Source organism: Geotrypetes seraphini, chromosome 2 (genome assembly GCF_902459505.1).
Source record: "Geotrypetes seraphini chromosome 2, aGeoSer1.1, whole genome shotgun sequence".
NCBI lineage: Eukaryota > Metazoa > Chordata > Amphibia > Gymnophiona > Dermophiidae > Geotrypetes > Geotrypetes seraphini.
The window spans coordinates 413,408,661-413,423,545 of NC_047085.1; the positions used below are offsets into that span (position 1 = coordinate 413,408,661).

Here is a 14,885-nt window from a genome sequence, read left to right on the forward strand (position 1 = left end):
ACTTTTGGTAAGCGCCCCTCGTGAATATAAGCAGCTGCCATTCTTTCGGGAAGAATGAAATTATTTAAAGAACCCCCCTGCCCACTCTGTCATTTGAAAGGTTAAAACTTTTATAGAGTATAAGATTTTATTGTCTCTTATTACTGTACCTCGCTTATAAGGTAAGATAAGCGAATATTTTTGTATTGTTATATTTTTTTTGTAATGAGTCATAAAGGCATTTAGGATTCTCCCCCTCCTAGACAGATGAGACTTGTACGGCTGTGTGTGTATGACATTCTTCCTTCAGCTCACATCTTTCTGTGTCACCAATCCTTTCCCGTATATGTTTAACACTGAGGTAGGACGTGCTGTTATGTGGAATGCATTGAAAGCGCTGTTTGAATCAGTTTAAAATCTTTCCTTCGCAGCTTGTACACAAGCAGCTTTCATTATCAGGGTCTGTGCATGAATGCTTTTGTCCCTCCCCCCCAGACTTCCCGGTTTTTGGGCTTTCATTGACAATGTTGTATCTCATGTACCCCCTATAGTGTTTCTTTGAAGTTACTCATTCTTGTTTTTATCAAGCAGTACGGTGAGATTCCACTGCTTGTCACTTATCTTTTCTCCGGCATTATCAAAACCACCATCTCTTCTTACAATACGCCCATCGCTCTTGTTGTCAAAGCTGATGGCATTCCCCGTTTCATCCTAGACTTTAGGGCTGTTCTCTTATGTTTCTTCCTCTCCTCCATTCCACCGGCAGCCAATGTTTGTTTTTTTTCTGTCATTGTCCTAAAGAATGTTTTATTTTAGTCCCTGTTGGTGAGGCTTTTCAGCTCTTTTTTGCCTTCACCTTTAAGCAACAGTATACCTGGTGTGGAATGCCCCATGGCTATGTTGATCCCCCTGTGGTGTTCTTCATTGTCCTCCGGACTATTCTACAGTCATGCACTGCCCCTCATGGTCCTGTCCTCATTCTGTACCTCTTTTTGTGTTCCATAATTCAGGAGACCTGTCAGGCTGATAGTTTGCACCTTTTACAATGGTTGTCTGTGTGTGGTCACAAGGTGTCATGAAATAAACTGCACTGGTGTAAATCTGAAGTGAAATACCTGGGTTTTGTCCTGTCTCATGGTCAGAGGAAAATCTGCACTTTCCGCACTGCTGCTGTTCTGGGTCTGCCCCGCCCAGCTACCAAGAAAGACATGCTTACTTTTCTTGATATGATTGGTCACTGCCGCCAATGGATCTCTGCTTGTTCCTTCTATGACCAGATTCTGAGACAGACCCTGGTTTCTGAAATGACTGCTCTTATCAGATGGACTCATGAAATGTTGGACATTTGAGATGTGCTTTGGTTTCTAGCTCAGGTCTGGGTCACCCTGCTTATGCCCACATGTTTTATCTCTTTGTTTGGGACTATTGTAACACCATGAAGGGAGAACATGGTGGTAAGTTACGCTCTGTTGCCTTTTTTTTTTTTTTCTATAGTCACTCCTGTTCAAGAAAGCCCTGGCTGCTTGTGCTATGGTGGTAGAGATGGTTACTCCTCTGACCCTTGGTCACCCCACTACCCTTCACACCTTTCATGATGTACAAGCCCTTCTTTTAAATGGGCTCCTGGGTCTCACGGGTGAATATTCTCTTCCTCTCTTTTTTCACAGCTTCAGTCCTTTGTTACCCCCCCTCTGAACTTGATGCCTGGCGTTTGGCAGGTGCCCAAAGCCGCCCTTTTGGACGGACTTTGGTGCAAAGAGGGGAAACCCTGGATACCAGCTGCTAGCTCTCCCTTATTCATTGCCCAATATCATGGTATTGGTTATCGTAGTGCTCGCTCGACATTTTAACTTCTTGCTAGTGATATTTTCATTCTTGACCTTTTGCTCCTTGATACAGATATATATAGCTTGATAATTACAGCTGGCACGGTTGTGAATTGAAAACAAATTGGAAAACACAATTCCTTTCTATTGTTTTAGCTGAAATTAGGATGTTGCTAATTTAAAATGTTTTTTCCGGATGTATACATAGCCATCCCAGATCAGTTTTGGAACAGATATTTCTAATGTTTTCCAAGGGTCCTTTTTATCACTGCAGAGATAGAGACGCTCCAAAGAGACATTAGCTTTATGCCCTTTTCCAAATATGAGATGGTTATGATATACATTATTGTTTCTTTGTTTTGGTTTTTTATATCAATGTGTTTATTTGCAGAGTTAAATTCAGCCCTGCACACTTGACAGATGGAGTAATAGCTCCACGCTTAAAACTTTATGTTTTGTCTGTGTCATGTCTATTTGTTTTAGTTTAGTGGGTACCCCAGGATACATAACATTGGCCATTTCTAGAGCTCTTTTTCCACTTCTTACTAGCCTAACTGCGCAATGTTCTTTTACTTATAGCTTTTATATTCTGAATATAGTTTAGTTAAGGGTTATATGTTTAAGAAAAAGTTTTACTTTATACAGCGTTTATTTCGTGGTGTTCCTAACATATGATCCATTCAATATACATTTCTGAATACATTCAGTACATCAGTATGGTCTCTCTGAAGTGCATAATAGTTATATGCAGCACGCAAAAACATATCTTTTTGGATTATATATATAGTGATAAGCAGACTATGCCTGCTAGGAGTGTCCCTAGTATAGATCCCAGTGCAAATCCAGACACTGCCCATAATCTGCCTTATTCCCCATTTTCTGCCTCTCAGTCTGAATTTTCCTCTAGGGCCTGTAGAGGGAGTAAGAGAGCAGCAGTGCTAGGTTCCCATCCCCCTCTGGATCACAAGGTGAATCACCGGAAATCCTTTCCACCTGAGGGTTGGGGGCGGGGCAGCAAGCTGTTCTCCCTGAAGACTAGGCTCCTAGAGAATCAGAACAGAGAGGAACAGCAGCAGGGAAGGTCACAAGGCTCAGGGCTGGGAGCTCCTGATAGCAGCCAAGCTCCTGAGGCCATGGAGTTTGTAGAAGCTGGAGAAGAATCACCTTCCAGTCTGAATGAAGAATCATGTGACATGGAGTTGGGAACAAGCCCTTAAGCTAGTGTTGGGCTGATGCCTGAGAATGCTCCTATGGAAGTTTGCCTCATAAAAGCAAGTATTTGAATATTGCTGAAGTTTATTGCAAGTTTGTTTTGGACTCTTTTGGTTTCTCAGACTGAATTAATCTAACTCATGTTAAAGAGTGGATTTGTACTAGGCTGAATTAAGCAAGGACTTTTATTTTGAAGTTTTGTTTTTTCCATTTTTTTTTGAAAGCTTAATTGTGCTTTCCCTTTGTTGGAATTAAGCATACTTGAGGTGCTAAGACAGTGGGGTTAGCCCCGTGTTACGTGGTGGGATAGCGGGCCTAATTTCTGGCAATTCAAGACCACACAGTGCACACTGTCTTTCCAGCCTTTATTCGCTGAAGAAGCCAGTAGTTTTACACTGTCTTATAGCTTTATTTTGGTGGAAAAGTTTTTTCTTTCTTTTGGATAATGAACTCCACCTGGACTTTAAGAAAGGAGAATTTACCTCTGAGGAAGAGAGTTTGTTTGAGTTTGGACTCTTTTTGGTCTCAACCAGAGACTGTATATTGAACTTTGTAATTTCCTGATATGAGAGCTATGCTACTTCAACCCTGACAAATAAGTTACTGTGTTTTTTTGGTTTTGAACAATTAAAAACTATTCCTTATTTAAGATTGAACTTATTGTTTGAAGGCTGTCCCTTTCACTATACGCTGAAGGAACTTATCCTTGTGAGACATGCAGAAGCTCACAAGAGTTTAATTGTGGCCAGTATTCCCAGGCCCTCTGCCTGGAGCATGCCGGCTACAATATATATATGTTACTGACTCACGTTGGGGGATAAGTGTGCATTCTGGGGAGCGGTAGGGTGGAATATTGATACTGACTGGGCTTATAAATCAGAAAATACTCTGAAAAAAGGTGGACCAAAATGGTAAATCACTGCTTACTTGTATGACCCTTCATAAGGTTGGAAACTGTTATAGGAAAAGTGTTCCTGCACAAATTATTAAGCTTTCTCTTACTATTGACAACCCTAGACCTACTGATGAAGGTATGTACATTATGGACATGTGGTTTAAGGGTGGGTCTAGCTATCCGACCCATCAGTTTTTCTTACGGGATCTATCTACCTCCACTCATCTTCTCCCGCCATTTTGTGGGGGCCCCCCCCCAAAAAAAATACTAACCCACTGGCCTCTACATTCAATAAACTTACTGACATGATGGCTATTGCCAATCCCACTTTTGAAGATACTATAGCTGTTGAGGTAGGGTTTTCAGAACATAACCTTTGGTTAGAATGGATGAAATTCACTGCTGATCAACATAAGAGTAATTGTTACATATGTGCTCAAGCTAGACCACATCTAGGAACTGTACCTCTGGACCTCCCTCCTGGTACCCAACCATGCTTTTTTGGGTTATTTACCAATATCTCCTCTAATTTTACCTATCCCCTTTGTGCACTGTGGTGTTCTAAATACCTTTTGCTGCATGGACAGCAAAAGCTTGATATTGCCGTTACCATCTATAAGGGCAATTACACAAGTCATGTTCCTAATCTGACACAGGGTAGTTTTGTAGGTAATTTACCCCCAAGTTATTGTTCTGTCTTGGCTCATAGGTATGCCCCATTGTTGCTGCATCAGATTTTCAACCTAGGTGATATTTACTGGCTTTATGGAGACTTTTGGCTCCCTGTTAAGCTACCCAGCCAGTGGATAGGCCAGTGCACTTTAGCTAAGGTTATCATGCTTCTGCATATTTTTTCTGAAAGGCATCCTTCCTATTCACATGGTTTTTCCTCTTTTCTGTCTCGATATAAATCTGATCACATGTATAAATAGATGCTATAGGGGTCCCAAGAGGGGTCCCAGATGAATTTAAGGCCCGAGCTCAGGTTAAGGCTGGGTTTGAGCTCCTTATTCCCTTTATTACTATTAATAAGAATGTTGATTGGATTAGTTAAATTTATTATAATCAGTAACGCTTTGTGAACTACTCTAGGGACGCCTTACAAGGTATTACTGATCAATTAGGCTCCACTTCTCAGATGGTTTTCAAAATCATATGGTCCTAGATATGATTCTAGCTGAGAATTCTGTTAAATTTTTCCTAGTACTTTAAGCTGTTGCACTTTTATTTCTGACAATATAGGTCCTACTATGGCCATTCAGAAATTAGCAGACCTCTTTGCTGAACTCAAATGTAACTCTGATTTATCTAATTCTTGGGATCAGCACTTTAGTTGAATGCAGGGTTGGGTAAAAGACCTTTTTATTGTTATAATCTCTATTATTATCTGCACTCTTGTCTTTGACTGCTCATGTACTGTGTTATTCGTATTACAGCTCCTAAAAAAAACCCTCCTCGAGAGACATATCTAGAGTATCACTCCCTTCCAGCTCATGCTGTGTATTTATGATGTCATTTTCATGATGTAAGAGGGGATTGAAGGGACATGTATCAGTATCTTGGTAGTTTTCCATAGAATGTTTAAAGCTGTAAGAAAACCAGACCCTGTTTGTCTTTCCTTCTTTGAAAATAGTACAAGGACATTTAGGTTTGAAAAGATATGTTCTTAACTTGTTGTGAAGTGAATTCAATTGTTTTTATAAGCCGTATTTGCAAACAGCTTTAGATTAGGGGCTCTGCTGGTCAAGGCTTTTCTGAACTTTTGGACTTCAGTCTTGAGATAGAAAAAATGCTGATGTGTTTAAAGTTTCATGTGACCTGTGTCCATATATGGTTTGTGTTTTCGTCACATGCTGACAACACTGATTCATTTAGAATAATATAAAAGGGATGTAAAGCTCACAATAAAGTGGACATGTCTTGGAGATCATTTCTTGCCTCTACAATATTTCCCCAGGTGCACCTGTCTTCCAAATGGCAGAGAAAGTATGGGGCAGGAATGACCACTGCAAACCCATCTAGCGAACTAGACAGACTAGGACAGTATGCAAGTGCAAACTCTTGTTTTAGTTTGCTTTAAGGGGCAAAGCTGAGCTTACCAGGACACCATCATAGACCCCAGATTCGCTTGTAAGAAAGGCAAACATGACACACAGGTAGGGGTTGTTCAGCTGCAGTCTGAGAGTGCTGCACATCTCTCTCCACAGGGAATTCTTCTCATCTGTGTAACCGGATAGCGCCATTGCCACCACATTCAGGTTCAGATCTCCTGCACATCCAAATAACAAAACAAAGACCAGTGTAGCTACTTGTTTTTTTTTTTTTTTTTTTACCTCTTTGGCATTCAACATAAGGAGCCAGGACCTAAAACTAGCTTCAACTTGCTCCCCGCAGTTAAGTGAACAAATGCGTGCAAAATACTTATCACCTCTCGTGATCGCACAGTCCAGTAGCCCCCTCCCTCCTTCCTCTCGATTGTTATGGTCTGGGCATCTCCCTCCCTTCCCCTCACCCTCGTTGGCGATTTTCATTTTTCTGTCTCCGAGCAGCACGAGCCTTTAAACAAGTCGTGCACGCAGCTGCCTGAAACTTTTCCTCTGATGCAACCAGAAACAGGAAGTTGCATCAGAGGAGAAGTTTCAGTGCAGCCGTATGCAACTTGAGAAAATGCTCGAGCCGCTCAGAGACAGAAAAATTAAAATCACCAGCAAAGGTGGGGGGAAGGGAGGGAGATGCCTGGACCATGGCGATTGGGAGGGAGGGGGCTGCTGGGTGCTGAAGGGAAGTGGAGAGAGAAGGGGAAGGGAGAGAGGAACAGACGTTGAAGGAAAATGGGGAGAGATGGGGAGCGCATACTGGATGGATGGAGGGGATAAAGAAAAGGGGGGCACATGCTGGATTGGGAAGACAGATACCAGATCTGAGGGCAGGAAAAGAGGCGAGAGATGCTAAAAACCACCTGGGGAAGGGAAGGAAAGATGGAAGGGAAGAAGACAGAGATGTCGGACTATGGCGGGAGCGGAGGGAAGAAGATGGGTGCCAGACCAATGGGGAGGGGCAGTTGGAGGGAGAGATGGAAGGGAGAAGCACAGTTTCTGGTAGAAGCACAGAAATAGAGCAGATTCCATTTGGAAGAGGCAGAGAGAAGGCAGACAGTAGATGAAAGGAATAGAAGGACGAGAAGATGAGGAAAGCAGAAACCAGACAATTTCTTTTCTTTTTTTTGCTTTATGATAAATATAGTATATTAGTTGTGTTGATAAACATTTATAAACAAAGCCCTGTCAGCTGAAGATCTCTTCCTCTAGTTCAGCCAAAATTTTGATTTATAAAATGACAATCGTACAGAATATTGTTTATTTTTATACTTCAATAAAACAAGTTCAGTATAAAACTATTCGAAACTTGTGCGGATGGGATCAGATGGTTTGTGGGGATGGGGACAAGACAGGGATACATTTTTCCCCGTGTCATTCTCTAGTCTGAAGTTGAAGTGTTAGTGACCTCAGATGGGGTATATTGCTCTTAGGACTACTCTCCTTTCCTACATCAGCCCAATATCATGGGGTGTATCTTTCAGCTGAGGGGCACAGACTGCTGAATAAATAAAGTGAAACCTTGAACTAGTTGAAAGGGGTCACCATTATGCGAAATCCAGATCTCCTCCCTCCTGGGGAATGTGAACCAGTGTTACCAACCATTAACATATCTGCCGTTTATTTCCTCTAAATAAATCTGGACCTACTCTACACAAGCACTGTGTCTTTAGCATCCAAGTCTCTCATATCCTTGGGAGTGAAAGGTGAAAAGAGTGGTATATCATTCAAAATGATCTGTAATTGCCTAAATATTATTTACCTTCTCTGTAACTGGAAGTATTGATACACTTAAATATAAAAAAAAGAAAATCCTGGAGAAATTCACTCCAGCGTGTTCTCCCTACATTGTCTCTTCAAAGACAATGTCTATGATGAAGAGCAGAGTGCCAGAGATGGAGTGGCAAATTCTACATTACAGGAGGAACCTGGACTGCAATGGTGTGGTATCAGGGACAAAATGTGATCTGAAAAACATTGCAGTTGTGCAATATAGGCCAACAGGGACATGGGAGCCAGCTTTTCCGAATGACTGGGGTGCTAAACCCATTATAAAATTACACCTCCTTGGACAGACTGAACCATTTGTTTATTGGGGGTGCCAAAGCATCTACAGTCATAGGAGCCAAATTTTCAAAATGATTGAGTGAGTTAAACTCAATGGAAATTATCCCATCGCTGGACACAATAATAGTTTGCTCAATATTGGGGGTGCTCAACCACCCACAGAGCTGGCTGTTATGAACAGGGACACACACAACACACACCAATCCTACCTTTGCCTGAAGAGGCTCCGTTATTTAAGATCTGGATTGCTCGGCGGATATCCAAATTAAAGAGGGCCACAGCAGCTGCACGTTCCCATTCTCCTTCTTGCTCTAAGGAGCTTAAGAAAGGTCCCACGTCCACATCTGATCCTCTCTTTATCCACCCACAGAGCTGCAGGGCCAGGCACCTCTCCTCACTCAGGTACCGGATGACATCTGCTTGCCTGTCAGACCCACTCCAGCTGTGCCGAGAACTCTCTGTTGTTCCTGAAATAGCAACTCTGATTAAACTACTCTGGAAAACAGTTTGGCGCAGATAGAAGTACATACTATTTAAAAGAATAATTAAAAAATAAAATCCCAGAGTGTTTGGCACTGACTTGGTGACTCAATAACTGCTCTGCACTTCCATGTGGAATGTCCCTGGATTGGTTCTTTGTACCCCTGTGTGGCCAAAGCTGGGGAATTTATGTTTATGTTCAAGGTCCCTTGGGGAAAGAGTGGAGCAAGAGAGTCTGGGAGGGAAAGAGAGGGTGTTACATGTATCATTAAGAGAGGTTCTAGAAACAGCTCTGGAGCATGGCTGCTGGAATGACCAGACTAGAACAGTGGAAGGGTGGGTTTATTAAAACGAAGGATCAGATTCCAGAATGGTTGCAAATGACAGATTATGGTACCATCTCAGCACTGGTTCTGACTGAACTGAAACAAAAGGGAGGAAAGAGAAACTACTAGGTCAAAACCCTCCAAAACAGCCAACCAATACACTTTAAAAATACAGAATTCCTGAATTTGGATTTCAGATGTAATACATGCCTATTCCAAATCAGAAAGCAATATGAGTTATATATTCAGGTACATGAATTATTTTCCTGCCCAAAAAGGCCAACAATTTATTTATTTAAAATTATTTGTAGCCTGCCTATCTACAAATCTATTTATAAGCAAAGCTGTAGTAGTCTTATTCTGATGCGATGATGAGTGAGAACTTCTGTAAGTCTTTAACCAATGACATACAATCATGGGATTGGGACTTGTATTACACCTTTTTGTAGTTATACAACTACACTCAAAGCAGTTTACATTCAGGTACTTCAAGCATTTTCCCTATCTGTCCTGGTAACTCACAATCTATCTAATGTACCTGGGGCAGTGGAGGATTAAGTGACATGCCCAGGGTCACAGGGAGCAGTGCAGAGTTTGAATCCATAGCCTTAGGGTACTAAGGCTGTAGCTCTAACTACTACGCCACACTCTCCTCCAAATTTGAAACAATCAGTCATACAACTGGAAGGAAAGAAGACCAAATGGCAAACGGTGTGGTTAACGAGTGAGGTGAAGGAAGCTATATTAGTCAAAAGAGATCCTTCAGAAAGTGGAAAAAGGATCCAACTGAAAATAATTGTAAAGGGTACAAGGATCAGCAAGTCAAATGCAAGGCACTAATAAGAAAGGCAAAGAGAGACCTTGAAAAGAAGATTGCGCTGGAAGCAAAAACCACACAGTAAAAACTTTTTTAGGTATATTAAAAACAAGAAGCTGGGAAGACAATCAGTTGGACTGCTAGACAATTTGAGAGATAAAAAGGGATCTCAGGGAAGATAAGGCCATAGCAGAGAGATTAAATGAATTCACCAAGAAAAATATGTGGGAGTTACTAGTGCCAGAAATGGTATTCAATTCTGATGAACTGAAGAAACTCAAACAAATCTCTAACAATGGAAGGTGTAATGGGTAAATTTGACAAATGGAACAGTAGCAAATCGCCTGGACCGTATGGTATACATCCCAGAGTGCTGAGAGAATTGAAAAATGAACTTGCAGGACTATTGTTAGTAATTTTTCTTTAAAATCCAGCAATATGAGTGAATCTTATGGAGCGAATACCACAACCCACCCCACCTCCGGTACCTTTTTGTACTCCTCCCCCCGGTACCTTTTTCTACTCCCAGGGCTTCCCTTGTTGGACAGCTGCGGCAGCGAGAGGCAAATAAGGCCGGTGCGAGCTTCTCGTGCACCTACTTGGTCCCGCGTCGCTGCGTGAATGACTGTCATCAGTTCTCGCGAGAACTGACGGCAACCATTCACACAGCGGTGCGGGACCAGGCAGGTGCGCGAGAAGCTTGTGCCTTCCTTGTTCATCGCTCTGTCTTTTGCTGCCGCAGCCGTCCAGGAAATATGCACACTTCATTCATCTATCTGCAATGTGTTAAGCCTGGGTGGGGCAGTCTCACAAGGGCACCTTCCAGAATGTTGGAATGCTACAATTCCCAGGTAACCCGGCGGCAGTTTCATGGCCAAAAGTTATGAGTGTACGTATACTTCATTCATCTTCAGTGTGTGAACTTAGGATATGCAAAGGGCGATGGCGCTGGCTGCTGTGATGAATACTTTTACTGTTTGCTTTTTGATGTTAACAGAACCTTTACAGCTCCCAGGCAGGTAAAAGACTTTGCTTTAATGTCTTTGTTTACTTATTTGCATTTTTTTTAAAAAATCAGTCGTTAGCTCAAACAGCCCTTGTTTATTCTTGTTATTACGGTAGGTTGATTTCTTTTATTAGTCTTTGACTTCCAAGAGTGTTGGGTGTAGTAAGGATGTTCTTTCATGTTTGTGTTATGGGGTTGAAAGGTTATTGACCTGCGCTCTTGAGTTGTATGAGTCGGTCTGTATAAGTTTTGAAATTTGGCAGTTAATGTAATTAATTTAATTTACAGCAATTAAATAAGTTGGAGATGGATTTTGTGTTATAAAGCCTTGCGGTCGTCCCCAAATTCCTTCAGTGGTCTATTTACCTGTTGCCGGGATTTAAAAAAGTAAAATGCTAAAGGGGGGGGGGGAAACAAAAAGGTACAGGGGGTCCTACCAGGATTTAAAAAAAGTAAAAAAGGTATGGCTTATCGCCCCTGCTGCTTGCCACTAGACCTGCCTGCTCTGTCCCTACCTGCCTGCCAGCCACTAAGCCTGCCTGCCCTTTGCCCTGTCCCGGCTTATCACTAGACCACCAGAGCGGGGACGGGGGACAGGGTACAGAGCCTGGCAGGGAGGGGGGACAGGGTTCAGAACTTGGCAAGGAGTGTAGGGTTGTGTACAGAGCCTAGCAGGGAGAATTTGGTTCAGAATGGGTTTTTTTCTTGTTTTCCTCCTCTAAATTTAGGGTATGTCTTATGGAGCGAAAAATACGGTACATAAGCATGGATTAATGAGAGAAAGCCAACATGGATTTAGTCAAGGGAAATCTTGCCTCACCAATCTACTGCATTTCTTTGAAGGAGTTAATAAACATGTGGATAAAGGTGAGCTGGTTGATATCGTGTTTTTGGATTTTCCAAAAGGCATTTGACAAAGTACCTCATGAAAGACTTCTAAGAAAATTAGAGAATCATGTTTGGAAGAGTAAGGGGTTATCTTCTGCTAATGCTACCATTCCACCTCCATGCAGCAAGGGCTGCCAGTCCAAGACTGAGTGAACATATCCCAGACTGCACTGGGCTTTATAGCACAGTGCTGAGCTACCTTAACAAGGTAACCCTGCTGAGTAACAGAGGAGAATCATTTAGGGAGGAGAATCATTTAAGGAGGTCCCAGAGTGAGAGAATCCTGAAGGAGAGAAACCTTCCCTAGCCGTGATTGCATTCAAGCCCTGGGGAGGACTGGAGTGAGAAAGCTAGCTGAGAACATATCCAGGAAAACACTAGAGAGGTGAGCTTCTAATCCAAGACCTCTGTAAACTGAACCTGCTTGTTTAGCTGACTGTCCTGTGTTTGGATTGTGGCAGCTGAGCTAAAGAGAGTTGAGACTGTTGTTGGAGAAAAGGGGTTTCTTTTACCTAAATCAGGGGTGTCAAACTCAATCACATAATGGGCTGAAATCTAAAACACAGGCCAAATTATTTATTAAGATACTTAGGGCTCCTTTTACAAAGCTATGCTAGCGGCTTTAGCACGTGTGACGTTTCATCACGTGCTAACCCCCACACTGGCCGAAAAACTACCGTCTGCTCAAGAGGAGGCAGTAGCGGCTAGCACGGCCGGCGGTTTAGCGCGTGCTATTACGCGCATTAAACCGCTAGCGCGGCTTTGTAAAAGGAGCCCTTAGTCTTAATAGAAGTATAGGGTTACAATCTCTCCAACCCCACACAGGCTCTGTGGTGTAAACAAAATTTAAAAAAAGACTTTTCCTCTCTAGTTCACACTTTCTGTCTAACCAGCTCTGACAGGGTACACATTTAAAATCTGACATATTGTAATCACAAAATAGAAAATAAAATAATTTTTTTCTACCTTTTGTTGTCTGGTCATTATTCAAATCATGTTGGTCCCAGGCTCTGGTTTCTCTTTGTCTTCTAATAACTCGCTTGCCAGGGTCTCCTACCAATTTGTCATTTTCTTCTTTCTCAGTGCTAACCATCCATCTTCTATTTCTGTCCTCCCCTTCCGTTTTCCTTCTCTCCCTCGGAGGTCTGGCATCTTTCTTTTTTTGTCTCCATTCTCACAGCTGCAGCGATGGACCCCACCATCTCCAGATCCACCATCTCTCCTTTTCTCAACTACCCTTTCATCCAGCATCTCTCCCTCCTTCCCCACCACCCCAGGGTCCACCATCTCACCCTTTCTCTTCCCAACTGGCTTCCTATCCAGTATCTCTATCCCCCCTTCACACCATCCCTTGTGTCCAACTTCTTTCCCTTTCTGTTCCTTCCCTCCCTCCATTCCATTGTCCACCTTCTCTCTCCCTCTACTGTTTTTAGACCCATTTTTTCTTCCCCTCCCCCCACCCTTAGTCCAGCATACACAGGTCTCTTTGGACCCCTCCTTCCCTCCCTCCCTCCGTGTACTTCTACACTAGGGCCCCCCTCCCCCTTCTCCCCCGAAAGCCTGCATGTTTTCCAACTTCTTTCTACCGTCCTCCGGCTTCCCGGTCTCACCTTCAAAGCAGCCTGCAGAGGACTGCCGGTCGGCTGTAGTGATCTTAGTAGGCTGCCATCGGCCTCCGCAGAACGTTCCCCTCTGCAGTGGTCCTGCCCCTCCTCTAACATACAGGGCTGCGGCAGAGGAAACATGCTGCGGAGGCCGACGGCAGCCTACTAGGATCGCTACAACTGACCGGCGATCCTCTGCAGGCTGCTTTGAAGGTGAGACCGGGAAGCCGAGAGAGAGATGGTGGACAATGAAGGAACAGAAAAGGTATTTTCTCGCAGACTAAATCTAATTACACTGCAGGCCAGATCTGGCCCATGGGCCTGAGTTTGACACCTCCTGTCCTAAATATTCTTCTCTTTGGACTATTTAACAAGTGAAGTATGAACCAGACTTACGATGCTTTAAACCTGAGAGAACTGGGGAAACTGACCAAAAGCTGAGGTTGCTGTATTGAATGTGATACGGCTAACTGCCTAAAGTGTACAGGCTGCTGCACTAGGCAAGAGATAAAAGTTAAAAGCATATCTTTCTTGAGCCTATGGGGGAATAGGTTCTGGTAAATGTCTCAATAAAACATTTTGTTGCACCTTCTAAAGTGATTTATGTGTGCTGATTGGGTGAATGTACAGAGTTCCTGGAAAACCCAGCCAGGAATCTCTCACATCATGGGATTGAAGGTAAAGTCCTATTATGGATTAAGAACTGGTTGAAAGACAGAGAGCAAACAGTAGGTTTAAATCAGGGGTCTCAAAGTCCTTCCTTGAGGGACGCAATCTAGTCGGGTTTTCCGGATTTCCCCAATGAATATGCATGAGATCTATGTGCATGCACTGCTTTCAATGTATATTCATTGGGGAAATCCTGAAAACCCGATTGGATTGTGGCTCTCAAGGAGAGACTTTGAGATCCCTGGTTTAAATGGTTAAATATTCTGAATGGAGAAGGATAAATAATGAGGTTCCCCAGGAGTCTGTGCTAGGACTGCTGCTTTGTAACATATTTATCAATGATCTAGAGATGGAAATAACTAGTGAGATAATTAAATTTGCTGATGACACAAAGCTATTCAAAGTTGTTAAATTGTAAGAGGATTGTGAAAAATTTCAAGAGGACCTTGGGAGACTGGGCATCAAAATGGAAGATGACGTTTAATGTGAGCAAGTGTAAAGTGATGCATGTGGGAAAGTGGAACCCGAACTATAGCTACGTGATGCTGGGTTCTGTGTTATGAACCCAGGAAAAGGATCTAGGTGTCGTTGTTGAGGATACATTGAAACACTCAGCTCAATGGGTGGCAGCGGTTAAGAAAGAAAATAGAATGTTAGGAATTATCAGGAAACGAATGGAAAACAAATATGAAAATGTCATAATGCCCTTGCATTGCTCTATGGTACAGCTGCACCTCAAATACAGTGGGTAATTCTGGTCGCCATATCTCAAAATAAAGATATAGCAGAATTAGAAAAGGTACAGAGAAGGTGACACAAATGATAAAAGGTTTGGGATTACTTTCCTATGAGACAAAGCTAAAGCAGCTAGGGCTCTTCAGCTTGGAGAAGACACAGCTCAGGGGCAATATGATAGAGGTCTTTAAAACACAGAGTAAAGTGGAAAGGGGTAGATGTGAATTGTTTGTTTACTCTTTTCAAAAATACTAGGACTAGGGGGTATGAGATGAAGCTACTAAG

The 14,885-nt window shown here is 42.7% G+C and overlaps 1 protein-coding gene across 2 annotated transcripts in view; it reads right to left on the reverse strand.

Annotated features, from left to right (window-relative positions):
• The window catches only part of MIOS (meiosis regulator for oocyte development), a 66,840-nt gene that overhangs the window by 35,068 nt on the left and 16,887 nt on the right, over positions 1–14,885 (reverse strand). For both annotated transcript variants that reach the window (XM_033931027.1, XM_033931026.1), the window contains exons 4-5: positions 8,285–8,542; positions 6,012–6,181 (exon numbers count right to left, since the gene is read on the reverse strand). In XM_033931027.1, the coding sequence (XP_033786918.1) occupies positions 6,012–6,181; positions 8,285–8,542 (428 nt within the window). The remainder of the gene's footprint in view (positions 1–6,011; positions 6,182–8,284; positions 8,543–14,885) is intronic.